The sequence below is a fragment of the Halyomorpha halys genome, unplaced genomic scaffold (genome assembly GCF_000696795.3).
Source record: "Halyomorpha halys isolate HHAL.00 unplaced genomic scaffold, Hhal_1.1 Scaffold859.1, whole genome shotgun sequence".
In the NCBI taxonomy this organism is placed as follows: Eukaryota; Metazoa; Arthropoda; class Insecta; order Hemiptera; family Pentatomidae; genus Halyomorpha; species Halyomorpha halys.
The window spans coordinates 39612-66829 of record NW_027115553.1 but is presented as its reverse complement, the minus strand read 5'-3'; the positions used below and the strand labels follow the sequence as shown (position 1 = coordinate 66829).

Genomic DNA, 27218 nt, shown 5'->3' with positions numbered 1-27218 from the left:
AATACTTATAAAACCATATAAGCCGTGGGGGCTATGAAGCTTGCTATAGATAATAAAATTTAAGCAACGAGCGGGGTCCGCACTTGGATGGGTGACCTCCCGAGATGGGAGATTACTCATACCAAGAACACGCTTAGGCCTTCCTCTCCCCGGTTTGAAGTACCGCAAATTCAAGCCCGTCATGCAAGAGGCACTCATAGGCCTGGCGTAGGACTGATGACCCTACCTTGTAATCCTTCATCGTGTGTCGCTTTGTGGTCCCAGGACCATAACGTGCGGCCAGAGATGTTACAGTCTATCATAGCGCTAACAGGAAAAAAATATGAATAAGAATGATTGTTAAATTGATAAGAATTTAATTAACTAATGAGCTCTTATCATTAAGGATATTGAAGATAAGCAAAAGATATTTCCAAAATAGCACCCCATATCTTCAGCAGGGTTACTCGGAAATACCACAGAATCTACTGTGAAGCACATTTTGATAAATCGGGTATATAATCCCCAACAGAGACCAGCGGTCATCATACTCCGCACATCGAGCCAGTACCGCACTCTTCAGAAATGAATAGCCTCATTGTCTTCGCTGCTGTAGCAGTCTGCGTTGCCTCAGCTCTTCCTGTCTTTGAGGACCACCAAGATAGAGGTAAGAATCCATTATAATTTAAATTGAATAACAAAATCTGTTTAATTTTATTCGCATACTATTGCAAACATTATTGAGAATTGTTTAAATTAGAAACAAAATTTAATTCAACAGTAATCCATTACAAAAGACTGGTCTACATGACTGTTTTAAGGCTTATCTGGACATGGGGGTCCACGAAACCATCGAATTCCTCTCGAATCCAATCCTTACAGTCCAAAATCCTTCGTAAAATCCTTAATGCTCCTTACTTTGTCACAAATCAAATCATCCATCAGGACCTCAATGTCCCATATGTTGCCGATTTGTCCAGAACCAGATACCAATCCTTCCATAATAAACTTCCCAACCACCCAAACAAACTCGTTTCTAACCTGGCTTTTCCTTCACTACCTAATTTTTCCTTCACTACCTCCTAGGCGTCTGAAAAGAATATGGCCTCGAGATCTTCTCCTTTAGAAATGTTTTTGGAGTTCTATCAATGGTTAGATTTTTCACATGTTTGTACCATGTCATAATATCACTTACAGCAAATTTGCTTGATGTGTATATATGTATACAGTTGTAAATAACAATAAATAAATTGTTAAAAAAAAAAAAATTCAACAGTAGAATACTTTAAAACTAAAAGATGCTTTAAAATAACGGATCACAAAATAAATCCTTAATTTTTCTATGATTAGTTCTTATGTTTTCACCAAAATTTTGGTCAGGTAAATTTTGTATGTAAACTAAAATATTTTTCATTAGAAAAAAAAAATTGCCTATTAAAACTTAATTCTTCAATTACAAGATCAATAGTGGGACGGTCATATTATCAATAATTCAAATCTACAATCTATGCAATAGATAAAATAATTCTTCCTATTTAACATTATTATATAAGTGTATTGACTAATTTGTAAAACCATATTCATGACCATTCTCTAGGTAAAATAATTGAAGTGTAAATTCTTAATAATAATAATTCTTTATCATAAATCTAAGCCTTAATAAGAGTGCAACTGGTTTTGAAGATTCCAAAATTTTGATAAGAAGATATTTAATTAGGGATTAAGAATTTTTAAAGTATATATGATAAAAAAAATTAAAAATATTTTTTTGTCAACATTGAAACATTTTTGACATTCTGTATCCTTAGATTAAATTAAAGATATAACAATAGGATACAAAACTCAAAAACAATATGAATCTGTTTATATGAATAATATTTAATCTATGTTTCAGAATTGGGTTACGGCGCATATGAAGAAGCACTTGTTGCCGGTTAGTACACAATAATTAAATATTTATACGATTGTTAGACGGTAAAGCTAAAAACTATGAACCTTTTGTGAAATCTCATACATTCTTTCACTTTAAACAGGTGGAAACATTTATGAGAATTATTGGAGACTTCCCTTTAAATATTTTTCGCTTTTTTTCTTCATACAAAGTAAAAATTTTAATTGCCTTTTTTAATTAATTTGTAAGTTTTTAGAACTAGTTACACCAAGTTGATATTAATTTAATTACAGAATAGCTGGATTCTCGATATAACTATTCGATAAATTTATTACGTCGCTATAATTAAATGTTTCAAAAACATTAGACAACAGTGGAAATTTTTATAAAAAAATGATTTTTTTTTCTTCTATGAAGAGTACGAAAAAAAAGTGAGTTTTTAGTTTGTGTTTTAATGTAAAAGTGAGTTCTTGACACAGAAATAAAACGTATCCCCACTCAAATATTTATATATAATAAATAGAGAGGATAAGAGAAAAAGTGAGTTATTCAATATGAATATTTTTGTTTTGCTGTTTAAAATATCAATTCGCTTTTAGTAACTCTAAAAACGTTACCTTTTCAAACCATCACACGTTAGTATTATTGTTTTAGTTTCCAAGAAATTATTCATCTCCTCAGAAATTAATTTCCAAGACAGGAAGAAGACCAGAAATGTTTATAAAAATATGAACTATATAGAGTTTGAATAGTTAATAAAATATGATTTATCTACTTTGCAGATGAATTTCTCAGGCACAGAAGATCCCTTCCGGACATAGAATTCGAAGATGTCCCATTATTCCAAGGTAGTAGTTTATAATATTCCAAAAATATCTCTATACTTTTTTTATTAATTCAAAATCATTCTTTTGTTACAGACGAACCTCTGAGGGAGCCCAGGTCACTTTCAGAAGCCGACTTTGAATATGTTCCTTTGGAAGGTACGATAAAGAGCTAGTAACACTATATATACATTATTTATGATACTATATTTATTATATTGTATTTTCCACTGATACAGAAGAGCACGGAGCCCGATTGAAGAGAGCCACCTGCGACGCACTAAGTTTTCAATCCCAATGGGTTACGCTAAACCATTCCGCTTGCGCCATCCACTGCCTCACCAAGGGCTATAAGGGCGGCAGGTGTGTGAACACTATCTGCAACTGCAGGAACTGAAGCGTCCACCAAGAATAAAGCTAACTTAAGAAAATAAAACTACCAATAGTACATTAAATGTTATTATTTGTTCAATAAATTGAGAAAAAATTCACAGTTGTTCTTCATATTTTTATAGAAACAGTTAGTGTGTATCTGTATGTGTATATAAACGACATGGATTGCGAAACTTTCAGGTTCTTTACATATCTCTGTACTCTTGGGTGATCTTGTGATAACTTTTGGTTGAATTAAAAAAAAAAGAGAAAAGAAAAACATAAATTCGACATTATTACTACTGTTTGAGAATTATACTTCAGTCCAAATGATTCACTAACTCTGCTAATTTATAGTTTAAATCAATTCGGAACAGAACGTTGGATCGAAATAGAAATATTCAAATTTAATTTATAAGATTAGGGAAGCGTTTTCAGAATTAAACTTTCAATATGAGGATTGCCAGCAACACAATTTAATAGGAGATTGAAAATTCTCGGCCTAACGCCATCAACTTTTGTGTCAAGCGACAGGAAAATGGTGTTCCGTCTTCATGTTTACGAGAAAGAAGCATGGGACCATCAGTGACATTTCCATGGGATTTGTACTTTTCAGATGCTTATATCTGAAATTGTTATAAACATATTTTTCTCTTAAAATACAACTCTTAACTCTTCGTTTTCTTTCTACGACCAAAATTTAAAATTCTAGTTATCTTTGGGGATTATTATTTCATCCCAAACAGATGAATTGAATTAATTCAGCAAATAATAATAATTAATTTAAATAAATAGTTCAGCTAAGGTTCATTTTTATTTCTCTTTCTTTTTCTTCTTTCTTATTTTCCCTTCACCTAGCAGTTTTCTTCAACACTTTCACAGAGTGGATAGTTTCAATGATTGCCATGTAGCTACAATTTTATAAATTCAGTCCTAATCGTAACACTTCCAAAAAGCAGAAAGGTCTTACTCCTCACCAATCCTTTTGTTGAGCAAGTTAGCATGTTGTAAGGCTTCTCTGTACTGTCATTACACCCTGATTCTGGTTGTGATGGCCGTACCAAAGAATGGGCCTAATGAAACCAGTCACATTTCGAGGTAAAAAAAGGCATCACACCTTGTCCTTCAGCTGATTTAAACATTTTGTAGTTAGATACGTAGCATAATCATTAAATTAACTAGTTTTCTATAAATATTTGAGGTTAAAAAAGTTCCAAAGATGAATATCAATTATCCTATATTTTTCTTTCTAGTTGTACAACGTTTCGGGACAATTGTCCCATATTCATGCACCTTGTTAATCCTACAAATAATAATTCATTTTAAACTATGATTTATACATCGAATATGTGAATATTTTATTATCGGAATGAATGTTTCATTCCAGTCATCTGAGAAGATTATTAAATAAATATATTTTAACTTTAATATTAAATATTTTAGCCATATTTAGATAGGGTTAATATTTTATTAGATAGTTACCATAATCAAAAGTAGACATTTCAGAAAGATATATCAAGTTTCAACTTTTTTATTAGTTTATTTGGACGCACTCTGCCCAGTTTCAAATCCCATCTTTACAAACTATAAATTATCCTCATTTTTAAAATTTAAATTAGAACTTTTTTTAACATTCGGAATATCTCTAGTTAGCTAGTAGAAACACTTAGGATTAGTTTAACTTAATTTAATGTTGTTCCATATTATGAGAACATCTTTATTTTATGAGGTTTATAAGAATAGTAAATGTTTTAATTATTATCATGAATGTTAAGAAAAGTTCTATCTAAAAAAGTTAAATTTGATAATTTATATTTTGATTGTAGAAATAAGCCAAATAAGTATAATATTTTTCATTAACTACTAAATTTATTTGTATAATTTAATGATATATAACACTTGAATCATTTCATTCAATATTTTTTATTAAACCTTTTTTTCAATAATTATTGTATTTTTTATTCAACTATTTCCTAGCAACAGATTGTTGAATTGACTAAAATAACCTTATCAAACGAATAATTATCGTCAACCAAAAACACATGGTCTTTTACTTGTTCCCATTTTTATTTTTGCAATTAAATTATCATTAATTGAGAAGTATTCTATCAGAGCTCTACATATAACCGTTTGGAAAATTATTATTGAAGCACCTCATATCCGTTGGTTAAACACAAGAAATTCGAAATTTTTTAAATAAACTGAATTACTTTAACATGTAACATTTATTAATAAATCATTTGTCTCAAAAACATTTCAGTCTTTGAAATGGGTATTTATTAATTTTTTATAAAATACTCCTAAATTATAAACTTGTTTCACAATTCTCTTACAACATATTAAATACAATGATTTAATAGTATGCTGTATTTGTTTATATGTGAGTATTATACATATTTAGTGGACAACTATAGTCATAAATTAATATTTTTTGTTTTCAACTAAACAAGTATGACGTAAACGATTATAGAATAATGTTTAAGATTTTAAATCGGAGTGTCGCCGTTCGCGGGGCAGAAGCCACTTGGCGGTAAGATTTCAAGCTAACAGGTTCGTTTAATATTTTATCCTCTTTTTTTTCCCCTATCTTTATTTTACACCTCCCCCCCCCTTCTTTTCTATTCTTTTCTCAATTTTCCTTACCCACGTAATATATAATATGTTATGTTATGTTATATTATTTATGTCCACCATATATTATTATTGTTGTTTTCAAATCTTTTTTTTCTATTCATTTCTTTAGTTAAACTTAACTTATATTTTGCCTTTTTGTCTAATATTATGGTTACATATTTCATTTGTTACATATATTTTCTTTCTCTGAATTTTCTTTTTCTTTCGATAATTTTAATTTTTAAATTATTAATAGACTAATATATTCATTTTTCTTTAAGTATGTTATTTTACCTTCTTATTCAATTACCTATGTATACATTTTATTTTCCACTTATTTCATCACTTTATTTTATTAATTCCATTCTGTACAATTATTTACTTTATGTCATTCTGCTTATATTTTATTTGTTGTTTCATTGGTTGTTATCTTGTTCTGTTCTTAGCCCAGATGAAGGCTAGAAATTCTGGCCGAAACGTTGGCACTATTAAAAAAGTTACTTCAAATTATTTGTGTTTTATTTTAACCGCACCCCCCAACTCTCTACACCTCGTTTAAGATTTTAAGTTACTAAGAGATGATGTCAATTTTTATTTTATTTTTAAACTTTTTTTATTATTAAACGAAGAAATATCTGTTAATAACTACGTAAATGAAAATATGTTGGACAATGAACCGAATAAACATGTACTCTTCTGTCAAAGGAGGAAAACTGTTCTGTTTTATTTTTTTAATTGCATACAACTCTCGAATAAATATTTATTTTTTTTTTTTCCTTCTTGAGATGAGGGATGAAGATCAGTTTGAAAAGAATCTGTTTTGAAAAATAGTTATCCAAAAGGAACTTTTTCTCCACAACCCAACAATTTTTCCAGTTTTGGTTGCGTTGTACAATTTTTAGTTAGATCTAGTTTCATAATTTTCTTAGTAATTTTCTTAGTCCATCTGATTTTAATATTCAATATTTAATTAAAGTAGTATGAGGAGATCAGCACTATGATGAACTTTCTCACATCAAAGCAGAAAATGATTCACTTGGAAAAGGTAAAATGACATTCTTCGATATTGCTATTAGAGAACATTGAAGGACATGATCAAGTAATTCATTTGTTTTACTACCGTTACTATCGATTTATGATGATTGTATAATGGGTGACAACAATATATATGCCCTTTCCATAAATCGTAAAACTCGTTTGGTCTTCATTCGTTCAATTTTAATTTTATTGTGATATATTGATGTTTTATTTCAGTGAATTATTCATGACTGTCTGTTTTAATTAATTTGATGGAGCCTTAATGAGAAATTTTGTCTTTTTATTTAAAATGATTGATTCAACATTAATGGTAATTACATCATATTATGTAAGTAAGAAGATAGCAGGAAGTTTAAAGAAGCATTAATGAACAAAGTTTTAAGATTATTAAAGCTCACCCCATAGACGAGATTTTATAAGAAGCTTGATTGAAAAGAATTTCTTATTTTTTAATTTAAACTAAACTTAATCTAAGTGATTGATTTGTTGGTTATGGTTGTGCTTGTAATTTGATAGCATTGTTACCTTAACACCATGTTAATAGTTATACTGAACTATCATAAAAATATTTTATATGATTATAAATACGTTATGATCTAATGTATAAAATTCAATATTGGTTTGTCCGTATGGACTACCATGCCGTTCATCTAATTGTGATGGAGAGTTTTGCTAATTGTTCAGGATTTTCCCGAGAAGGTTATAGGCCAGGGGTGGAAAACTTTTCTGTAAATAAGATATACTTTTTATCTTAAAAGTGCGCCGCCATTGACTTGTCAAAGGCGTAGTCTAAGGGGTGAGAGAGCGTGAAATGCATACTATGTTTGTACACTATTTTAGTATATGCTGCATTCCAGCAAATATTAAACAGCATTTATTATTCGCCAAAGTAAAAATGTAATCGTGTTTCCTCGTCATTCTCCATGTTACACGTTACATCGTTTTAACATGGCAAAAGAAGGAAATATTTCTCCATTTAACATAAGTTTTTCCATTTAACACGCATTAACATGTTAAACTAAAGATCATGAATACCCCTATTAATTTATTACGGTTTAAAATCCTGACTTCATAATTTAAATAGAATTATTGTCATTCCTAATATATTTGTAATATTGTCTTATATTATTCTCCCAGTGTAATGAGCGCAGTTTAGAGATATGCTACCGTGAATGTTCACTTATCAAGTAAATAGATAGGTAATTAAAGCAATTTAATTTAAAACAAAGAAAAGGTTCTTGCATTTTAAATAGATGAAAAATTGAAATTCAACGTGGTCATCGAGGATAATGTAGATTAATAATAATACTGTTACTACGAAAGAAAAGAAGCTACCATAAGGTAGTACCAAATATTCAAGCTAACTGATTATGTTTTCCATAAGTCAAGTCGTAACTGTTGCATTCAAGTGTAACACAGAAGTCAAAATGTATTGTGCTGGATGAGCAGAGATCAGTGTAGGTTGTCAAAATTATAGGAATTCCCAGAATGCATTAAATTGTTGCTAGGAAGTTTTGTCTTCTACAATTGCTTCAAAGTCCATAGTACAAGTATACACTCCAGACATTGCGAGCGATCGAAGATCGACCAAAATTGTCCTGCGACATGTTGGCCACCTCTGTGACACAATTCTTATTGTTTCAGTAAAAAAATTGTTTAACAAATCAAGCATTTTCGTAACGTAGCTCAGAAATTATATATTTCTTCAAGGTTATTTAAATGTGGCAATCGATTTGTCTCTTTCTGAAGAATAAGAAAGAAATATAAATGATTCCATTGAAAGATATTATGTTCACAAAAAATTATAAAAACATAATAAGGCTTGAAGTAAAGTAGTTCAACAAAATTGTTCGTTTATATGATATTCGTTTTATAGTCGTCTGGGGCCCTTAAATACCACTTTTCAAAGAAATTACAAATCAGAAATTTTTAAACTAAATTTACATGGAGGATTTTTTTTTCTTCCGGTGACCATTGTTCATATAATCGCTTATAACACTGTATTTTATCCAATTTCTACGTTATTTTAACCGCTGGAAAGTTGAATTCCGCTCTTTACATTGACACTTAACATATATATAAATCATTTAGACTTAATGCCCATATAAGGGCGAAATATTGCTTTCAAATAAAGAAAAAAATTTCAATCGTTTAATTTTATAACTACGGTCCTAATTTGTTCTATTAGATCCAGTTTGTACCAACCCATAAGTTTCGTGTAGATCGGTTCAGTAGTTTTGAAGTTATTTCTATTTTTTGACCATATATTACGTTATTTATTTAATGCAATAAATTCAAAAGATATAATGAGCAATTGATACTTTCATTAATCCAATGTGTAATCAAACTCCATTATATCAAACTTTCAATTGTATTAAATTAATCTATCTACATCCCTAAATCTAGCAATTGCTAGTACTAAAATAAACTTTAGTTGCGAAATAGCTTCACAGAACACCAAAGGGTTGCTTGGAAATTCCAGACGGGTGATGTGAACCACATATAGGCCCATTGGGTATATAACCCCCCGACAGCTACTTGCGGCCATCATACTCCAGACTTCCAGCCAGAAGGAAACTTCAGAAATGAATAACCTCATTGCCTTCGCTGCTGTAGCAGTCTGCGTAGTCTCGGCCTTTCCCGCCATCGAGGACTTTCCGGAGCAGGGTAAGACAAGTCATGAATATAAAAGAATCTTTTTATTTTATTTTGGTGCAAGACAACTTTGAAGTCTATCTAGAGTACTATTCAAAGTATTTATTTTGCATAATTTTAGATTTTTTAAATATAAATCATCGACAATATTCAGCAGTATCTTTTTTGCTACTGAAATTTTGAAGTGTTGTACGATTAGTATACCATTTTGAAGTGTTGTACGAGTAGTATACCATTTTGAAGTGTTGTACGAGTAGTATACCATTTTGAAGTGTTGTACGAGTAGTATACCATTTTGAAGTGTTGTACGAGTAGTATATCATTTCAGTAGTCTGTACGAGTCATAGTGAGAACAGTAACCTAACGATATGACCGGTACGTTTTGAACTGAACAATTGAAAAAGTCATATGAACTCATGATAATGTATTTAAGGAAGTCCTTGGACGATATCGAAACGCTGATTTCACTGTCGATGATATGGACTATCGCAACAAAACAAGAAAAAAACGATATCTATTGTTATTGAAAACAATAGATAAATGAAATTCATCTACAAAACAAAACAATAACCCTGATTCGTGTGATTTACGAGCTTTCTAATTCGAAATCCTTTTGTATTTTTTAAATATATTTTTGATAAAATAACACTAAAAATAATTCACTAAATTCTCAATATAATTCTTTAATAATTTAGTGACTGATATATATACGATGCAATATCAGTTCTTAGGATCTGAGGCAATTAAAAGATATGCAGACTTTAACGATATCCTTTTTATTCAGAATAAATTCCACTAGTCTCGATAAATTTTGAAACGTCCCACGGTTTTGTATTCCTTTTTTAAAGATACTTTCTGATCTTGAATCAATGAAACTCGGGTAATATGGTTTTTATTTTGGAGTATTTTTATTTTTTTTTTAAATTAGTCGAGTAAACTTTGATATTGTATTCAGTTAGAGACAAGTCAGGAATAAAGTGTTCAGTTCTAAATATATAACAATCAGAAATGAAACAATATTTTAAATCATTTAGAAGTTTTTATTTTAGGATTTTTTTGACTCTGAGCTAATAGTCCAGAGATGATTCATCAGAATTACTAAAACAGTCCCAGAGACGAAAATTTCAAAAAATGTATTGTTTTTTTAAATAGTCAATGAAAAAATTAATAATAGTTAAAGTACCTTAGATGTATTTTCTTTTATTTTTTTGTTTTTGTTTTATTCAATTGATATTGATAATCAAACAATAGTTGCGGAAATCGACAAATAATTAATTTTACTTTTATATTTCACCACCAGTTCGAATTCAAATTTGTTGAACCTATAATACAAATTTTGAAAAAAAAACGAGTGTATATTTTAATTAATTACGTTATCAATACCTAATACTTTTAATTAGTAATCATACATAGTTTTCATTAAAGTAATAAAAAATTGGGGTGAAATAACTGCCTTTTTTTCTTTCCGGCTCTTGTACTATATCCCCTACATACTTTCTCACCATTCGTTCCTATCTCATTGACATATTATTTAAAGTAATTCCATGTAACAACAGCGCTTATTCATCCCTCTATCCTCAGTCTGCTGGTGTACCTCAGGGTAGTATCCTTGGTTCTATCCTTTATACAATGTATACAGCTGGCATCCTAACACATCCTAACCCATCCTAACACTGTCCTCACCAAGTATTTCGATGACTCGTGAGTGTTATAAGTGAATAATGACCCTACCATTGTATCCCAACCACTCTAATCCCACTTCGCCACCCTTGAAAAATAGTATCAAGACTGGACGATTAAAATAAATCCCATTAAATTAAGTTTACACTTCGTCGTAAACCCATCACCTGCCTCACAGTATCTTTCAATAATTCTTCACTTATTCCTGTCGAACAGATCCACTACTCAGGAATTCATCCCGACCAAGGACTAACTTGGGATCCTCATACAAGACTGACAAGATAGGAAATTGCTCGTTGATTAAATACAATTAAGTATTGATAGCTGTCAGTGGATACTATACTGAAGAGTACTTTTCTTTCAATTCCTCCATTTTATAGCAATGATAATAATTGAAGTTGAATTCTAATAAGATATTTCTGATTTGTAGATGACTTTCTCAAGCATAGAAGATCGCTTCCGGACACGGAATTCGAAGATGTCCAGTTATTCCAAGGTAAGTTTTTACTATATTGTTTAAATATTTCAAAAATTGTGCTTTTTGGATTCAGAATCTTTTAAAAAATAATTGCTATTTCAGATGAACTCATGAGGAAATCCAGGTCACTTTCAGAAGCTGATTTACAAGAGCTACCTTTGGAAGGTATGACACTCAGCTTTTTTTTCTGATCCTCCGTTTTTATTTCAATCCTTATTACTGTTGAGATTATGTAATAAATCTATGACATGTATATAATATATATTTTTATGGTATATATATTTTTCACAGATGCAGAAGAGCACGGGGCCAGGTTGAAGAGAGCCACTTGCGACGCACTCAGCTTCACATCCAAGTGGCTGACAATAAACCATTCCGCTTGCGCGATCCACTGCCTCACCAAGGGCTTCAAAGGTGGCAAGTGTGTGAACACAATCTGCAAGTGCAGGAAATGAAGTGTATGCTAAGAGTTCAATCGACCCACCGACAAAATTTTTTAATAGAATTTAAAATTTATTTATTGTAACATTTCTTTTTTATAAATATTAAATATAATTTTTTTTAGAAAATTGATTTTGAATTTTTATTTTTATAAAACCTAGACCATTAATAAATGATATTTGTTTAGCGGTTAAAAAAAATTAACTACTAGTAGAGATGGGAAGTATGGGTTGGGGGGGGGTAGTTGGGTTTATCGGGGTCAAATATCGTTGATGCAATGTTAATTGTAGAAGAGTGTAAAATAAAAAAAAAATAAAAAAATAATTTTGGATTCATTTTATAGTCAGATTTTTTCAACAAAGTAATCAAAACATATATATATATATTTTTTTTTTTTAAAACCTTACATTTATGAGATATGTTTTCTATTAATTCAGTCTGGACTCGATTTTATTTATTATAAGTATATTTTTTAATTAGTTGGACAGTTTTGGACGGATTCATTGCTACTGAATGAAATATACAAAGTCGGGAGTCCAAGGCAACATTCTGAAAAAGTTGAATTGGTAGTAAAATAATTATATTAGTTTATATTCGTAAATATTTGCTGAGGTTGTTGTTTGTGAATTAATTTTTTTTATATGAAATTGTCTTTCGAGACTTTTATTGCAGATTATGTGATGAATAAATGAAATCTTGTTGAAATTTTTTAGAAGCAAGACTTTCTTTAGAAGAACTCGCAAAAAATTCATGACTAAATAGTTGATTTTCCTTTCGTTAAATATATCTATATATTATATATGTACATATTTAATCATGTTTACCAGAGAATGGAGTGGCACTGTTGTTCTGATTCCAAGGACCCGGTTTCGAATCCGGCTGGACAGATAGTATTTTCTGTTACACCATTTTCAGTCAACCCTGTGGGTTAGGGAAATCTCATATGGTCCATCCAGCCTCATAAAGTGGGTATCCTTATTGAGGAAAAATCTGGATCTTGACAAAATCACCTTGTATGACCGTTGTTTTGAAAAAAGTACTTCCTTACAAAGTACTGAACCTCCTTGGTGGGTCGTAAGCATTCACATTACATGATTATCATGTTTATATTTTTCATAAGGATTCCTCTTTATATCATTTTGAGAGAATGGGTTGATATTTCATTCACATATTTTTTATAAAAATTGTAATCTGAGATATATCAGGACCCCCAAAATAAATTACTATTATTTATTTATAAATTGAATCTATTATTTAAGTATCGATACATGTGCTATTTTCACAAATGATGCATTTGTCATGTCAGACAGACCTGTTCAATTACATGACAATTGTTGATAATCATCTAACCTGAAATGATGTTTCCTTGAAAATTAAAAATATAAGTAAAATTTTTGGTAAATTTTCACGATTTACAGTAGATAATCCATTCACATAATCTAAAATTATGAATGAAAAGTGTTTTTTTTTATTGCTGATTAAGATTGTATTCAAATGTGTATGATTGATACAACAACTTAGTTCAAAATATTTGTTCTCTTAGTCATGCCTTACTATGAAAAAAAATAATTTTTTTTTTTTAAAATAGGATTTTCTCATTCACTTATTAAAAAATATAATGTACTGAATTAAAAATGCACAGAAGAGATTATTAAACAGAATAATAAATGTCCACTATTTTATATTTTATTGCTTAATAATAATATCACAAAAGGAGGTCTAAATATAATTGTTTTATTATTTATGTATTACAATATATTACTCTTTTGGAAATCTAGTGTTTATTTATGTAATTTGTGATAAGTAATTATTTATCTTTCAATCTTTCTTATCATGAACGAAATGAGTAATTTTTAATATGTTTTAGATTAATATTATGTTTGCATTGATTAATTTTATTGCAGATATTTAAAGAAAAATAGGCATACAAAATGTTTTCTATATAATTTATTTCATCTTTACGTTTCGGAACTTAAGGATCCTTTACTTGTAGAGGGATGCAGGAGAAAAGAGCTTAGAGTCCTTTTGTTTCCTTCAATTATGAACAATCATCCCAACAGATGGGATTTTTTCCATACAACTATTTATTCATTTGATTAAACGAACGTAACCATTGATATTCCAAAGAAACTGATGCATATGGAATACTGTGGAAGAGATTGAGTTATTCTCTTTTATTTAATAAGACAAAAAGTATAACATATGATGATAGATTTTTATCCTGCGAATAGAAATGCATCTGGTTCTTATTATCCTCAATAATTTATATATTTTTTAAAAAAAAACCTCGGTAAATTCTTTCTTTTAAAAAAGTTTTGTAATGATACAATGAATAAAATAAAAATGAAAAGATGAAAATAATAGAAGTACTAAAAATATCGTTTTTATCATTTTAATTATAAAGTTTTATACGTATACTCTTAAAGGTGTACATTTTAAAATATAAAATTAACTAAATGGATTAGAATAATTTCAGTGATAAGATTGAAGTAAAAATCATAAATCGTTAATACAAATAAGGAACACACTCAAGAAACATAAATTACATGAAGCATCCTGTAAAATGAATTAATCAATGAGGTCCATTTGTATGTAACAAATTTTTTGCAATTTTATATTCTATAATATACTTTTTTAAACAATGAATATGGAGATCTGGATAAGAACTTTAACACAAGAAGTAACCGACAGCCTATCTATGATGTGACGTAACTAGATGGAAATGACCTAGAGGCTTCTGTAGAAACCAGAGGGAAATAACATAGACTCCCAGTAGGACAGTTTTCTAAGCACTTGGAGACAGACAACTACCATGAAGAATCTACTACTTCTACTGGCTCTTGGCGTAGTACTGGCCACTGGATTGCCAGGGGGAGCACAAGTTTCGGGTGAGTATACATGTATGATATCATTTATTATTTTTATATTGTATATACCTAATAGGTTCATCAAAAGTTAAAAACATAATTTAGAACTTTAAATTTACAGGATAGTGGGCTAAAGTGGTTTAAATGTTTTTTAATGATTTTTTTTTTTACTTTTCTGCAATAAACGAGTTCCAAATAGAGTATGTATTCATATTTGAAATTGAAAATATAATAATATTTCAAAAAATATAACATGATAGGGGGGATGACTCAGACACCTAACATAGTACAAGAGCCGGGAAGAAAAAAAGGAAGTTATCTCACCCCAATTTTTGATTAAATGAAAACTACGTATAATTAATAGTCAAAATTGACGAATCTGCCAAGTATAGGTAGGGGGAATAAAAAACGGTGGCTGTTTCAAAACCTTAAAAAACACTAATTTTTCATTCGGAACTCTATATCTTAAAAAGTAGTAAAAACACAAGAAAACCTGAGAGAACGTCATTTAAAGAAGAGCAAATTTGCTAAAATATGAGCCCTAAAAGAGTTATTTACGTTTAATAGTTCTCGAGAGCTTTTTAAAATGCAACCTTTCATAAAAATGTTGTTTGGTACGTACTAAAAGATCAATAGTTCGTGAATTTATTTTGAAAAATCTATATCTCAAAAACCATTTGACGTACAGATGTCTATTAGCACTCAAATTAAAGCTAGTATACTGGACTATAAAGACGTTTATGACCTTTACCTTCGTAGGAATAGTAGTTTTTATGATATATACTAAAATTGATTTATCATACATACAAGACTGAAAAGACAGGAAACTGCTCGTCGATTCCGACTATTATAACATCTACTAGACAAACGGTCCAAACTTCCAATCCATTACAAAAGGCTGATCTACATGACTATAATAAGGCCTATTTGGACGTATGTGTGAGTTGAGCTATGGGGCTCCACTAAACCATCTAATTCCTCTCGAATCCAATACTTACAGTCCAAAATCCTTCGTAAATTTTTAATGCTCCTTACTTTGTCACAAATCAAATCATCCATCAGGACCTCAATGTCTCCTATGCTGCCGATTTGGCCAGAACCAGATACCAATCCTTCCATAATAAACTTCCCAACCACCCAAACCAACTCGTTTCTAGCCTGGCTTCTCCTTCACTACCTAATAATCCTCCTAGGCGTCTGAAAAGAAGATGGCCTCGAAATCTTCTTCTTATGAAATGTTTTTGGAGTTCTATCAATGGGTAGATTCTCCACATGTTTTTATAATGTCATAATATCACTTACAGGAAATTTACTTGATGTGTATATATGTATACAGTTGTAAATATCAATAAATAAATTATTAAAAAAAAATAAAATAATTTAAATAACAACAACATTATTCAGAAAGATTAATTTAAGACTATTTAATATATTTTATTTTATATTTTATAATATATTTTAAATAGATTAGTCGATTAAACGTTTTGCCTATATACCAGCCGTACCTGTATACAATCTTCTAAGTAATTAGGAGCCAACCATTGTTGGATTCAAGTTCCCAGACTTTAGTCCTAGTTAAATGGGTTTTCACCCACCCTAGATTGGGACAGGTAGCTCTTCAAACATCTAATTAGTAACTTATTTCATTAATAAGCTTCGTATTTTTTTCGAATTGTTCTGAGTATATGAGTTTATAGATCGGCGCTACTAATAAATAAGTTTCAAAAAATAATCCATTAGATTCAGATACCAATATTTGCTTGTGTGGTTTCTCATGTGGAACAGGAAAAAACAACTGAGAGAGCATCTTCATCTTAGATCATGAATGTTTCGATAAGTATGTACATTATCAATGTGTACAAACCAGTTTCGAGAAGATTACATAACCTGAGCTATTTCTCAAGGCGTTCGGCCTGCTTGTAGAAACATCTCCTCTGGAATGTAGGCCAGTCTCATCTCATCCCGTCCTAAAATTTATACTTAAGGAATTAAAAAAAAAAAAAGGTTCCACTATAATTAGACTGGACTGCTATTTTCAGGACATCATTTTCAAGGCACATAGAGGAATTACATGTTGAGGAAAATACAAGAAGAATGAAGATAGAAGGCATAATATTGAGGAAATACATAAAAAGTTCGAATAAATCATATGAGGAATATTGTATGAGGAACGAACGATTTTGATTTGAAGCTTGGCCTTATCGCCAGAAGCAAATGGTTTTTTATGGTGATTTAACCGAAAAATTATATTGTCAGTCTGTTCCCCTGGGGCATTGAGAAACAAGTTGTTGGAATCTTTGATCCAGGAGCAGAACATCCTCAGATGGTCATGTGAAAAGCGTCCACAAAACAAAGCATTATCACCAATGAAGCCGAAGTTGAAATCTTCCAACCAAAGCATTTTAAATTTTCCACCTAACTGGAATTTGCATATTATGGCGTATTCATGTCGTTCAAGCGATGTATCTGTATTATCTGACTTATTTTTTAGACTCCCTTCTTCTTAACGATGACTTTCTAAACCAATCAGTGTTTCTAGTTTGTTTCCATTCGCGTTAGATCTTTTGATTGAGCTGAATTACCGTTTGCATTTTACTTTTTTTGCCTAATTTTCTTTTTTCCTACTGGATTTCATTCCATTTTCTTCTTTGTGGATATTTCTGGTCCAAGTGATTATATGAATTAAAATCCTGCTGCACGAAACTGGCTGAATATGTATATAAGGTTCACGGGAGTTTGTTGTTAGTTTTCATACGTTATAGATCACTCGACGATCTCTGTGTTATGTTAAGATTTTACAATCCACTGCAACTAATCTATACCATAATTTAAAGGTTTAATGAAGTAAATAAATATAAAATTAAAATCTTTTCCAGGAATCGAACCTAGGCTGAAGGTGGAAACATGTCAGACAGACGCTACTGTTCCTCAATGCCCAATCAAAGCTTGTAGGTCTAGAAGAGTAACAGGAGGCTTTTACTCCACACAAAACAACAAAATGTGTTGCTGTCAATAAAAGAATTTATAACTTATCTATTTGTCTTTTCTAATAAATGGACTTTAATAATTAATATATCACATTTTAATTATAGTATATTAGTTTTATTGTTTTCCTGCAATTAACTAGGATAGACGGGGCAAGTGTAAAATTCATTCGAAAACTGTCACTAGTACTGATTGCTGTTATCAAGGATAATGGTGAGAACTTAACTGCCCACAGTAATCTAACTTTACTTGTTTGTGAGTATGGAATTTCTACTTATGATTCCAGACTTCTAAGCATCCGCAACTGGAGAGGTGCCGCACAAGACCGAGCTACATGGCAAAGGCTCATTGAGGAGGCCAAGGTCCAAACTGGGCTGTAGCGCCATGGATAGGATAGGATAGACTAATATAATCTTTATGCTTTAAGAAGGAGCAATCTAGCTATACAAATGGACATATTTTGTTTAACAGAGAACAACAGGAGGAGAAAGAAAATGTCAGGAAACCTACGATAATTTTTCGACTGTGCAAACCACCGATTAGAAGTTATACTTCTTTTCTTTTCCTCCCAGCCCTTTTGAGCCTATCATCACAACTGCTAGGTCACATGTTTTTGGAGCAATACCATCCCTTAAGGAGCCAAGTCACTCGCTTCGAAGGTATCTCATTAAGAATGCTTGAATGAACGAATGAATTAGCAACAAAAAAATTATGTAGTGCATCGTATAGAGTAGGAACAAAATTTGATACCAAGTGGAAGAAATCGTCAATAAATTTATAATTTAGTATGAATTATATGATTTTATTGTATAGCAGTTAGTTTTTAATAAGTGTTGATAACATTTGTGTTATATATATATATATATATATACACACACACACACACACACACACACACACACACACACACACACACACACATATGTATGTATGTTTGTATCGCTCCACTATCTATTGGGTAAATTGATATGTCACTTGGTCGAAATTTGCAAAAGCGTTCGTTCGGATCCAGACAAATATTGGATGTTTCAGAAAATAGTCTTTAGATTCGCATTGAATTACAAACAACGAAAGACGAATATAGTACCTTCAGATATAAATTGAACTATTTTTCAAAAAAAAAATTCAATAGTATTGAAAATCTTAATCTAGAGCTGAAAGGGCCATCGATCAGACGCAAAATCTTGATTCTCTTGGAGAAAAAAGGACCCAATATTAAAGAAGAGGCATACCCTCCTTGAAGAAGGGGTGATATTTAAAGTTCTCTTCAAGGGCAGGACTTGATTAAGGATCTGAAAAGGACATCTTTCCTCGAATTCGAAAGAAAAAATCTCTTTTCCATTTCCTCGGAGGGTTCTTTTCTGTCTCACTGGAGCACCCACTTTCTCTCTTAAGCGAATGTCACTCTCTTTATCTACTGTGAAAAATATCTTTTTAAATAAAGAAAAATAGAAAATCCACCAAAAAAAAAATTGGCAAAATATATCAAAATTGATAGAAAAAAAAGCAATCCGGATTTTCAAAAAATGACAATTGCAAGGTAAAACTATTTTCCGATAAACAAGGAAGTGGAACACACACACATCCTAAACATTAAATTTTTTGTTTCTGTTTCCATAAAATGTTATATACAATATCTGTAAAATAAGTTTTGTCTCTGTTTTCATATTATGTTATAAAAGATTCCTATAAAATAAGTAATAAACGAAGCAGGTCATTTTAACTTGCTATGATCATTCATTTTAATTATTACCATTGGGGAAATAAATCCACTTGTTCCACCATGATTAGAATAGTACTCACCTGTAACAGAATAAAACGTGAAATTAGTAATAATTAAAACTGAAATAGTAATTTACGTAAAAGTTAAAATTATGTTATAATACTACGAATGTAATTAAAACGAATAAGTATTCTAAATAATAGAGACAATTTATACGCAACAACCATAAACTTTTTATTACCTGCATTACTGAGTAAATGAGTTTTACTAATAACAAATAAAATATCACTAATAAAGATAGAAAAATTGAAACAAATTTCAATTAACACATTACGTATGATTAAATCTTTTTCCAGAATAGGTCCAGGTCGTGCTTTTACATTGCAATAAGTTTTTATAAATGTATTAATTAATCACGAAAAATCAATCTAATGTATTATTATTCGATTTTTAAGTGGGGAGAAGTGTTTTATAATAATCAAAGGGAAGTTTTTAAATTAATTAATGAAGATGATGATGCAGTTAAAACTTGATAAAAAATGGTTTAGTTGTTGTCATAGTTAGGGATTCTACCCAAAATGGGCTGAAATTTTATATAATAATATGATATAGTAATTTAAAATAATTAAAAAGAAAGCATGTAATTTTATAGCTCCAAAATAATTAATTTAAACATGTATGATTTAGTAGGAAATTATTAAAACAGTACAAATTGATTAAACTTTTCCAGTATTCTTAAATTGTTTCAAATACACAAGATAATAGATATAGACATAATCAAAATGGACTTCAAATGTTTTTGGAAAAATTTTAAAAACCATGGCTAAACTGTTCTACTAAAACTATAGAGAAAGTGTAAATAAAAGATTTTTTTATAGAAAAGTCAACATTTAATTATTATGACAATTATCGAAATGCAGCATTATTTTTCAGAAAACTGATAATTTATGCATGTAAAAAAACTATGAGCTATAAATTGAAAAAGCATTAAATTTTCTAAAGAACTCATATAAAAGATTGCTTTCAACTCTAAGTAGGGTAGTCAGCGTAAGTTTTGTGTTGCTCATATATTTAATTTTTTTTTTATTAAATCTTTCTCCTCAGAGGATTAAACGGTGAACTCGAGATTAATTGAAATGGGTATCACAAGAGTTCTTAGTATTAATATTTCTAATAAATAAGTTCTAAACGACAGCGACTATCGCGGTCTTCCTCATCAGAGATGCGATAATGAAATAAGCTAAGATCATTAAGAATCCAAAATGTATAAATATTTTTATATAGTAAGTATTGTTTTCCGTTCATGTCCTATAAACAGAAATATAATAACAGGTTAAATGACCTTTTTATAATAATTACCAAAAAACATATTAAACAAAGAAAAACATAGGCAGTATAATTATTTTATTATTAAAAGAAATCAAGAACGAAACGTTATTATACATTTTTTCACTTGCTTATTGAACAGTTCTATTAGAAGTATGACAAGATTTTAAGAGTATATATTTAATGTTAGATGAAGTTCGGTAATGCATGATGCAAATACAATAAAAAGCAAAATATCTCAACGACTGACATATCTTTAAGCAGCATTCACGTCCAGCCGAACGATAAATTATTCTTTCTACCAACGAGGTAGAGTTTTTGTGCGTGACTTAAGCCGGACAGCTTTTTTACTATCTCTATGGGTTCGGCTTTTTGTGTGGCTATAACCGGTAGCGTCAGTTCATTCCTGAGGCAAATTATTCGTTTTTTATTATAATTAATTTTAAGGCAAGTTGTTAAACTGCGAGGCATATAAAAACATGGAATATTATAGTTATGAGAGAAATATATAGGCATGAGTAATGATTTAAAATAAACTTTTCCTGCTATTATTGAGGAAGAGTGGTCTACTGAATAATGCACTGTGAACAGAGGTTAAAACAATCTAGTTCAATTCTGATCACTTCAAGATCTCAACAAGTTACCAAAACAGATTCCTATCTACATTAAGAAATAGATTTCGACAGACTGAGGATTGGCGTATTCAATGTTACGATTAGATGAAACATAGGCTTATTTCATCTATTGCACTCACCAACAAATATAAAAATTATACATTACAAACTTGAGACAGTTTATTAATGCTGTTCTGACTTCAAAGGTTTCAGATACTTCTCCTTGTATCAGAACCCTGTCAGAGACATATAGGTTTGTATAACTTATGGAACTTTGGAAATTAACAGTTTTCATGATATTTGCCAAAATATATTTGCACATTTTTACTCCTCATTATTTGAAAAAAAATATTGTTTTTGAAAACATTTATTTCACAAGATATTGAACGTACTGAGTTCAATTAGAGATCAAATATTAGAAAATTTGCTCTACTTTGAAAAATATATTTATTTTTTCTCGCATGCTATGTAGTTTTAAATATATTTTGAATGACATTCACAGTTATTTTTTGTATAGACTAGGTAAAAATTTTAACTTTTTTTTAAACAGAAAATGTACTTTAGCTGTCTTAGAAAAAATACTGTCTTCTAAAAAAAAAAAAAACGTAGTTTTTACGGGAGTGTACAGAAACAAAATAAAAAATGTTCAACGGGTAAACATTCTACTTCTGGATATAAGAAACAATAAAAAAGAAAAAAATTGAAATATTTTTATTGTAAATAGGTTTCCGGGGTAAACAAAAATGGACTGCACTACACCTCGGACATCGTATTCCGATAACATTACGTTTCCTTTCAAAATTTAAGATAAAATATACCTTCATACACGTCTTCTAATGTACCAAAATTTGTGAAATTTGCATAATCAAGCTACTCGTAAAACGTTAGGTAATATTGACCTTAAATTTCAAAATATGCAGAGGCAATTATGAAAAAATCTGGTATATCGGATGCACCCCAAAGAACCAGTAAACTTTTTATTAACGTCTATTGGAAATGGTTTTTAATTATAATCTGACCAGCTGGGGTAGGCGTTGGAAGATTGTTACTTTTGAAATTAAAAAAAAAAAAAAAAATTTAGTACGTATGCCGTATTATTTCAACAATGCAGATGACAGTTTAATATTGCAAAATACCTTTTTATGGTTCTGATAAAAACAATATCAAGTTTGGTTCAAATCGGTTCAGCAGCTTTCCAGTAAAAAAAAAATGTAAAAAATTATATCTAGGTTTCTGACCATTCGTCTTTTTCTTTTAAGAAGAAGGAAGGCAGGTAGGTTATTACTTATAGCCTTACGAAGGGTCTGAGCAGACAGATTCAAGAAAAATAAAATAAATAAAAACTGAAATTAATGAATCAAAATTAAGATAAGGAAAGAGTAGTAACCTGAAATGGGAGAGGGTTGTTGAAATTAAATGCTGAGATGCTGTCCTTGGTCTCGGGGCCAATCGTCTTTGTGAGCAGAGGTTCATTTTACTTCCTTATTCTTGTCTCACATATCTTTGGTAACATAAATGAGACATAAATAATTCTGAGTGTGTGTGTTTGTACCTTTGCTCGTAAGCGTGTGTTTGTCAAGTCATGACGTATTATTATAAAAAAGTTACAGAGGTTGAAATTGGAATGAAAAGAAATAAGGTGTAAATAAAATATAATTTTTATTTAATATAGAGGCCACTATATAAAATAATATATGGACCAGAGAAAAATTATATTGGAAAGTCCGTTGTAACCTGAACTTGTATATGAAATGATAATACATTGGAAATTATTTTAGTTATTAATAGTAGTATTTAGATGATTGAATTAATCGTAATATTTTCATCGGAGACACACTGGGTAAAATAAACAGAAGTAAAATATACATTTATTTTTAATTAGTGGTTAAGCTAGACAGTAACAATCGTTTGAGTCTGGAATATAATTGGGTAACGCAGATAAGAAAAATATATAAGAGCTTCGGAATGTTCGACCCGATGATACTTAATGATCCGGTAAGTATCAAAATTAGAATGGGGGAAATCTTGGATAGATACAGGGAATTTGTTGAGGATAAAGACTTTTTTTTATTACGAGAATCAACCTTTAACCCGTGGTTCGGTAAGGTCTTCATTAAAAAAGGATGCTCCTCAAAGCTACCTAAAAATCGTTTGCCCTAAAGCTCACTTAAGAATAATTGCCCAACTACGACTTTCCGGTAAATATGCAATTACTCTAAATGTCGGTCCACACAATTATACTTTAGATCCACAGAAACTTTGTCCAGCTTCTGACGGAATGCCCCTGGAGGAATGTTTTCATTTTTTGACAAATTGCCCCGCGTTTCATGAGAACCGAATCCGATACATGCCGAAGCTAAGCGATATTAGCCGAAATCAGTTGAATGAATTTCTGTCTGTACCCTTAGGATTGTACCTTAAACATTTTTTTATATATGTAACCCAACACTTTTTGTTTAAAGCTGAACACCTATCGTCCCATTATGAGGTATATTTTTTGTTTTTTAATATTATTAAATATGAAGTGACTTTTTTTTTACTGTTTTATTCTAACGAATGTGGTAGCCCAGCTCGGGTATAATGTTTTTATTAGTTAATATAAACGATCTTTAACTCATCATTTTTGTAAAATTACTACAATAGATGATCTATTTCATGTATTTCACAGGCTAACTCTATTTATTCGGGTGTTGCCCCATAAAAAAATAAATAAATTATTATTATTATTATTACTAAACTTAGTGGTTACATTATAAGGTACCCATTGGGCTTTTAAATATAATGATTTTCAAAATCTTTGGTATTGCACAACTATCGTTAGCAAATATTAGTCAATAATTTTTTTTTTAAATTTATTTATTGATATTTACAACTGTACATAAATACATCAAGTAAAGATGAGGAAATCATAATGGTATGGTACAAGCATGTAGAGAAACTACGCAATGGTAGCACTCTAAAAACATTTTTACAAAATAAGGTCTCGAGGCTAGGTCTTTTCAGACGCCTCGAAGGATTGTCAGGAATAAAAGAGGAAGCAAGATTAGAAACTAATGGGTTTGAGTGGTTAGGGAGTTTGTAATGGAAGGATTTATTTCTGGTTCGGGCTAGATCGGTTACCAATGGAACATTTTTGTTTTTGTGGATGATTTTATTTGTGACAAAGTAGGAAGCATTTAGGATTTTACGAAGGATTGGATACGAGAGGAATTCGAAGGTTTAGTGGAGTCCCAGAGCTCAACGCCGTATGTCCAGATAGGCCTTATTACAGTCATCTAGATCAGTCTTTTGTAATGAATTGGAAGTTTGGACCGTTGGTCTAGTAAGTGCTGTAATAGTCGAAATCGACGTGCAGTTTCCAGTCTTTTCAGTCGTGTGTGAGGATTCCAGGTTAATCGTTTATCCAGATGTAGACCAAGGTAGCGGATCTGTTCAACAGGGGTAAGGGCAACATTATTGAAGTATACTGTAGGGCAGTCAGTAGGTTTACGACGGAGGGTAAAGGTAATTTTATGGGATTTGTTGGAATTTATTTTAATCCTCCAATTACATCACCATTCTTCGAGGGCGGTGATATGGGATTGAAGAGTTTTGGATGCAATTAAAGGGTTATTAATAGCAGCGAGCACACATGTGTCATCGGCATACGTGGTGAGGATAGTGTTAGGATTGGTTGGGATGTCTGCTGTAGTCAATAATTTAAATGCGATTCAGTAAAATGTTGATTTCCGATTTTTTTTTTTTTACGCTATCTTATTCATTATACACTATATTATTCACAAACTAAAGAATGCACATCTCACATCAACATTCAAAAAAAGACCTGTATATTAAGCATATATATGTAGCAACGGTACAGCGCTCAGGGACGTCTAAGCTTGCTCCATCTCTTCCAAGGTTAGTTATTTACAGTTTTTGAGGCTTTGGAATATTTCAATTATATTCTAAAATATGTTTTTCCCTTATCTAAACTTCCTGTTCTTTTTAAATAATATATAATATTTTTGTTTTACTTAGAAAAATTGTATATATTTTTTCCTACTTATACTCGACTATAAACAAAATAATTATTCTGGCTGAGGTTAGATAACTACAGTGATGCCAATGCTGGAACGAAGTAGCATGTTTAAAAATAGCTGTATAATTGGCAGACCTAACCACCACCGGCACCAATATATATAGGATGCGGAGCTTGATGACGTCTACACTGGACGCTGGACCATGGCTAACATCCTCGCATCCTTCCTCCACATCCTCATCTACATATTATTTCTCGTCTATGCAACACGTCCTGGTAAGGATTAAGAATTATATAATATAATAAATTATTGTTTTGGCGTTGATACGAAAACTAAAAATGTTAACGCTTTAGCTTCAACAACCAATTGTATAACAAATCCTTAAACCTTATCTTATACGTTTTTTTTTTTACCAAAGGTTTAAACAAAATTGTTATTAATTTTACTTTCCTCTTTTATTAAGAAGAATTATTCTTATCTATTTATTTTATTATTATTTTTTTATACCCGCTCATAATCAACTGTTAAAAAATATATATAATAAGTTATATCAACCATGTAAGGCCCATCAGGCCGATCTAGTATAAAAATAAAAAGTTGATTTAAACAAAAAATCGTTTTGTTATGTCAGTTGAAAACCATTGAAAGTAAAATGTCAAAGAGCGATTTTTGTCAAATTTATTTTTACGAATACAAACTAGAGCACAGTGCTGCACAAATCCCTTCTAATATTATTCCAATTGAGAAACAGAGGAAGAACTTGCTATGAACCAATTCACCATCTGGTAAAACTAAAAAAAAAAAAGTGGGTGCCACACGGATAAACTAGTGCCAAAAAAACAATACCACGTGTCGGGCGACGAAATCCTTCAACAATCAGGCTATATGATTTCTGCTCCTGATTTCTTCCCAACTCACTTCCACTTTTTCAAGCTCAGGACAACTTCTTGCGAGAAAAACTTTCAAAACCAGAGTAATTTTTAATGAGATCGCATTGGCAAAAGTGTATTAATTCTGATTGGAATTATTTTGAATAAATTGATATTTATTCTTGAATAAATTACTTGTAAAGTTATGACATTTTTTCAATAGCTATAAAAACTCTTTAATTAATTTTGTATCAACCCAATATAATATTGACCAGTGTGAATATTACTTACTGTATTATACATATACACACCCTTGATTTAGATGTTTGTAAGCTCGAATCAGTTCCAAGAGGCAGTTGGTAATGAATACTATTTAGTTGGGTGTTGTAGATACTACTAACAGTTAATAATATGTAAAAAAAAAAAAAAATTAAACAAAAAAAAACTAAAAAAACATATCAATTGTTTTTGAAAAATAATGAATACTAAATTGCTTTTAAAAGGACAGGAAAACAATTAACAAAGAATAGCAAAATAAAACGGAAATAATAATGACTAATTGATATAATGTGGGATAAAATAGATATGTGATACAAAGAAGAATACAATAGATATGGGATAATAAGAATTAGATAACGAATTGTATAAAACTTAATTTATTTTTAAGTATCACAAAAAGAATAATTTATGCTACAGAAGTCGGATTTGAAAAACATATATTTCACGATAATTGGATATGTTGTTGTTGTTGATTGTTGCTTAAAGGCGTAAAACCCTCTGGTCATCAACGCCTATGGCATGATAAAAGTAAAAAAAAAATTAAATAAATAAAAAATATAAAAAT

General features: G+C 30.3%; 2 protein-coding genes and 2 long non-coding RNA genes across 7 annotated transcripts in view; all 4 read left to right on the top strand.

Moving 5' to 3' along the window:
- Positions 1-492: 492 nt before the first annotated feature.
- LOC106686672 (defensin-2) lies at positions 493-3183 on the top strand. Of its 2 annotated transcripts, XM_014430096.2 has the most exons (5): positions 494-646; positions 1874-1912; positions 2653-2718; positions 2791-2853; positions 2934-3183. In XM_014430096.2, the coding sequence occupies exons 1-5, from the start codon at positions 565-567 to the stop codon at positions 3089-3091; spliced, it is 408 nt and encodes a 135-aa protein (XP_014285582.1). In that variant the 5' UTR covers positions 494-564; the 3' UTR covers positions 3092-3183. The 2 variants fall into 2 exon arrangements, with proteins under 2 accessions (XP_014285583.1, XP_014285582.1); XM_014430097.2 differs by lacking the exon at positions 2653-2718 and having other exon boundaries at positions 493-646.
- Positions 3184-9242: 6059 nt separating this feature from the next.
- LOC106686671 (defensin coprisin) lies at positions 9243-12103 on the top strand. 2 transcript variants are annotated; one of them, XM_067052581.1, is made up of 4 exons: positions 9243-9384; positions 11483-11548; positions 11633-11695; positions 11828-12103. In XM_067052581.1, exons 1-4 carry the CDS (start codon positions 9303-9305, stop codon positions 11983-11985), a joined length of 369 nt encoding a protein of 122 aa, XP_066908682.1. In that variant the 5' UTR covers positions 9243-9302; the 3' UTR covers positions 11986-12103. The 2 variants fall into 2 exon arrangements, with proteins under 2 accessions (XP_066908682.1, XP_014285579.1); XM_014430093.2 differs by having other exon boundaries at positions 11822-12103.
- Positions 12104-14633: 2530 nt separating this feature from the next.
- On the top strand, positions 14634-17870 carry LOC106686670 (uncharacterized). Its single transcript, XR_001344054.3, has 2 exons — positions 14634-14859; positions 17715-17870. It is a non-coding gene; the product is annotated as an uncharacterized lncRNA (long non-coding RNA).
- A 7728-nt stretch (positions 17871-25598) lies between these two features.
- Positions 25599-27218, top strand: part of LOC106686669 (uncharacterized) — a 6680-nt gene continuing 5060 nt past the window's right edge. The window contains exon 1 of one of the 2 annotated variants that reach the window (XR_010844896.1): positions 25599-25780. This is a non-coding gene — a long non-coding RNA (uncharacterized lncRNA). The remainder of the gene's footprint in view (positions 25781-27218) is intronic. The other variant, XR_001344053.3, reaches the window with a different exon arrangement.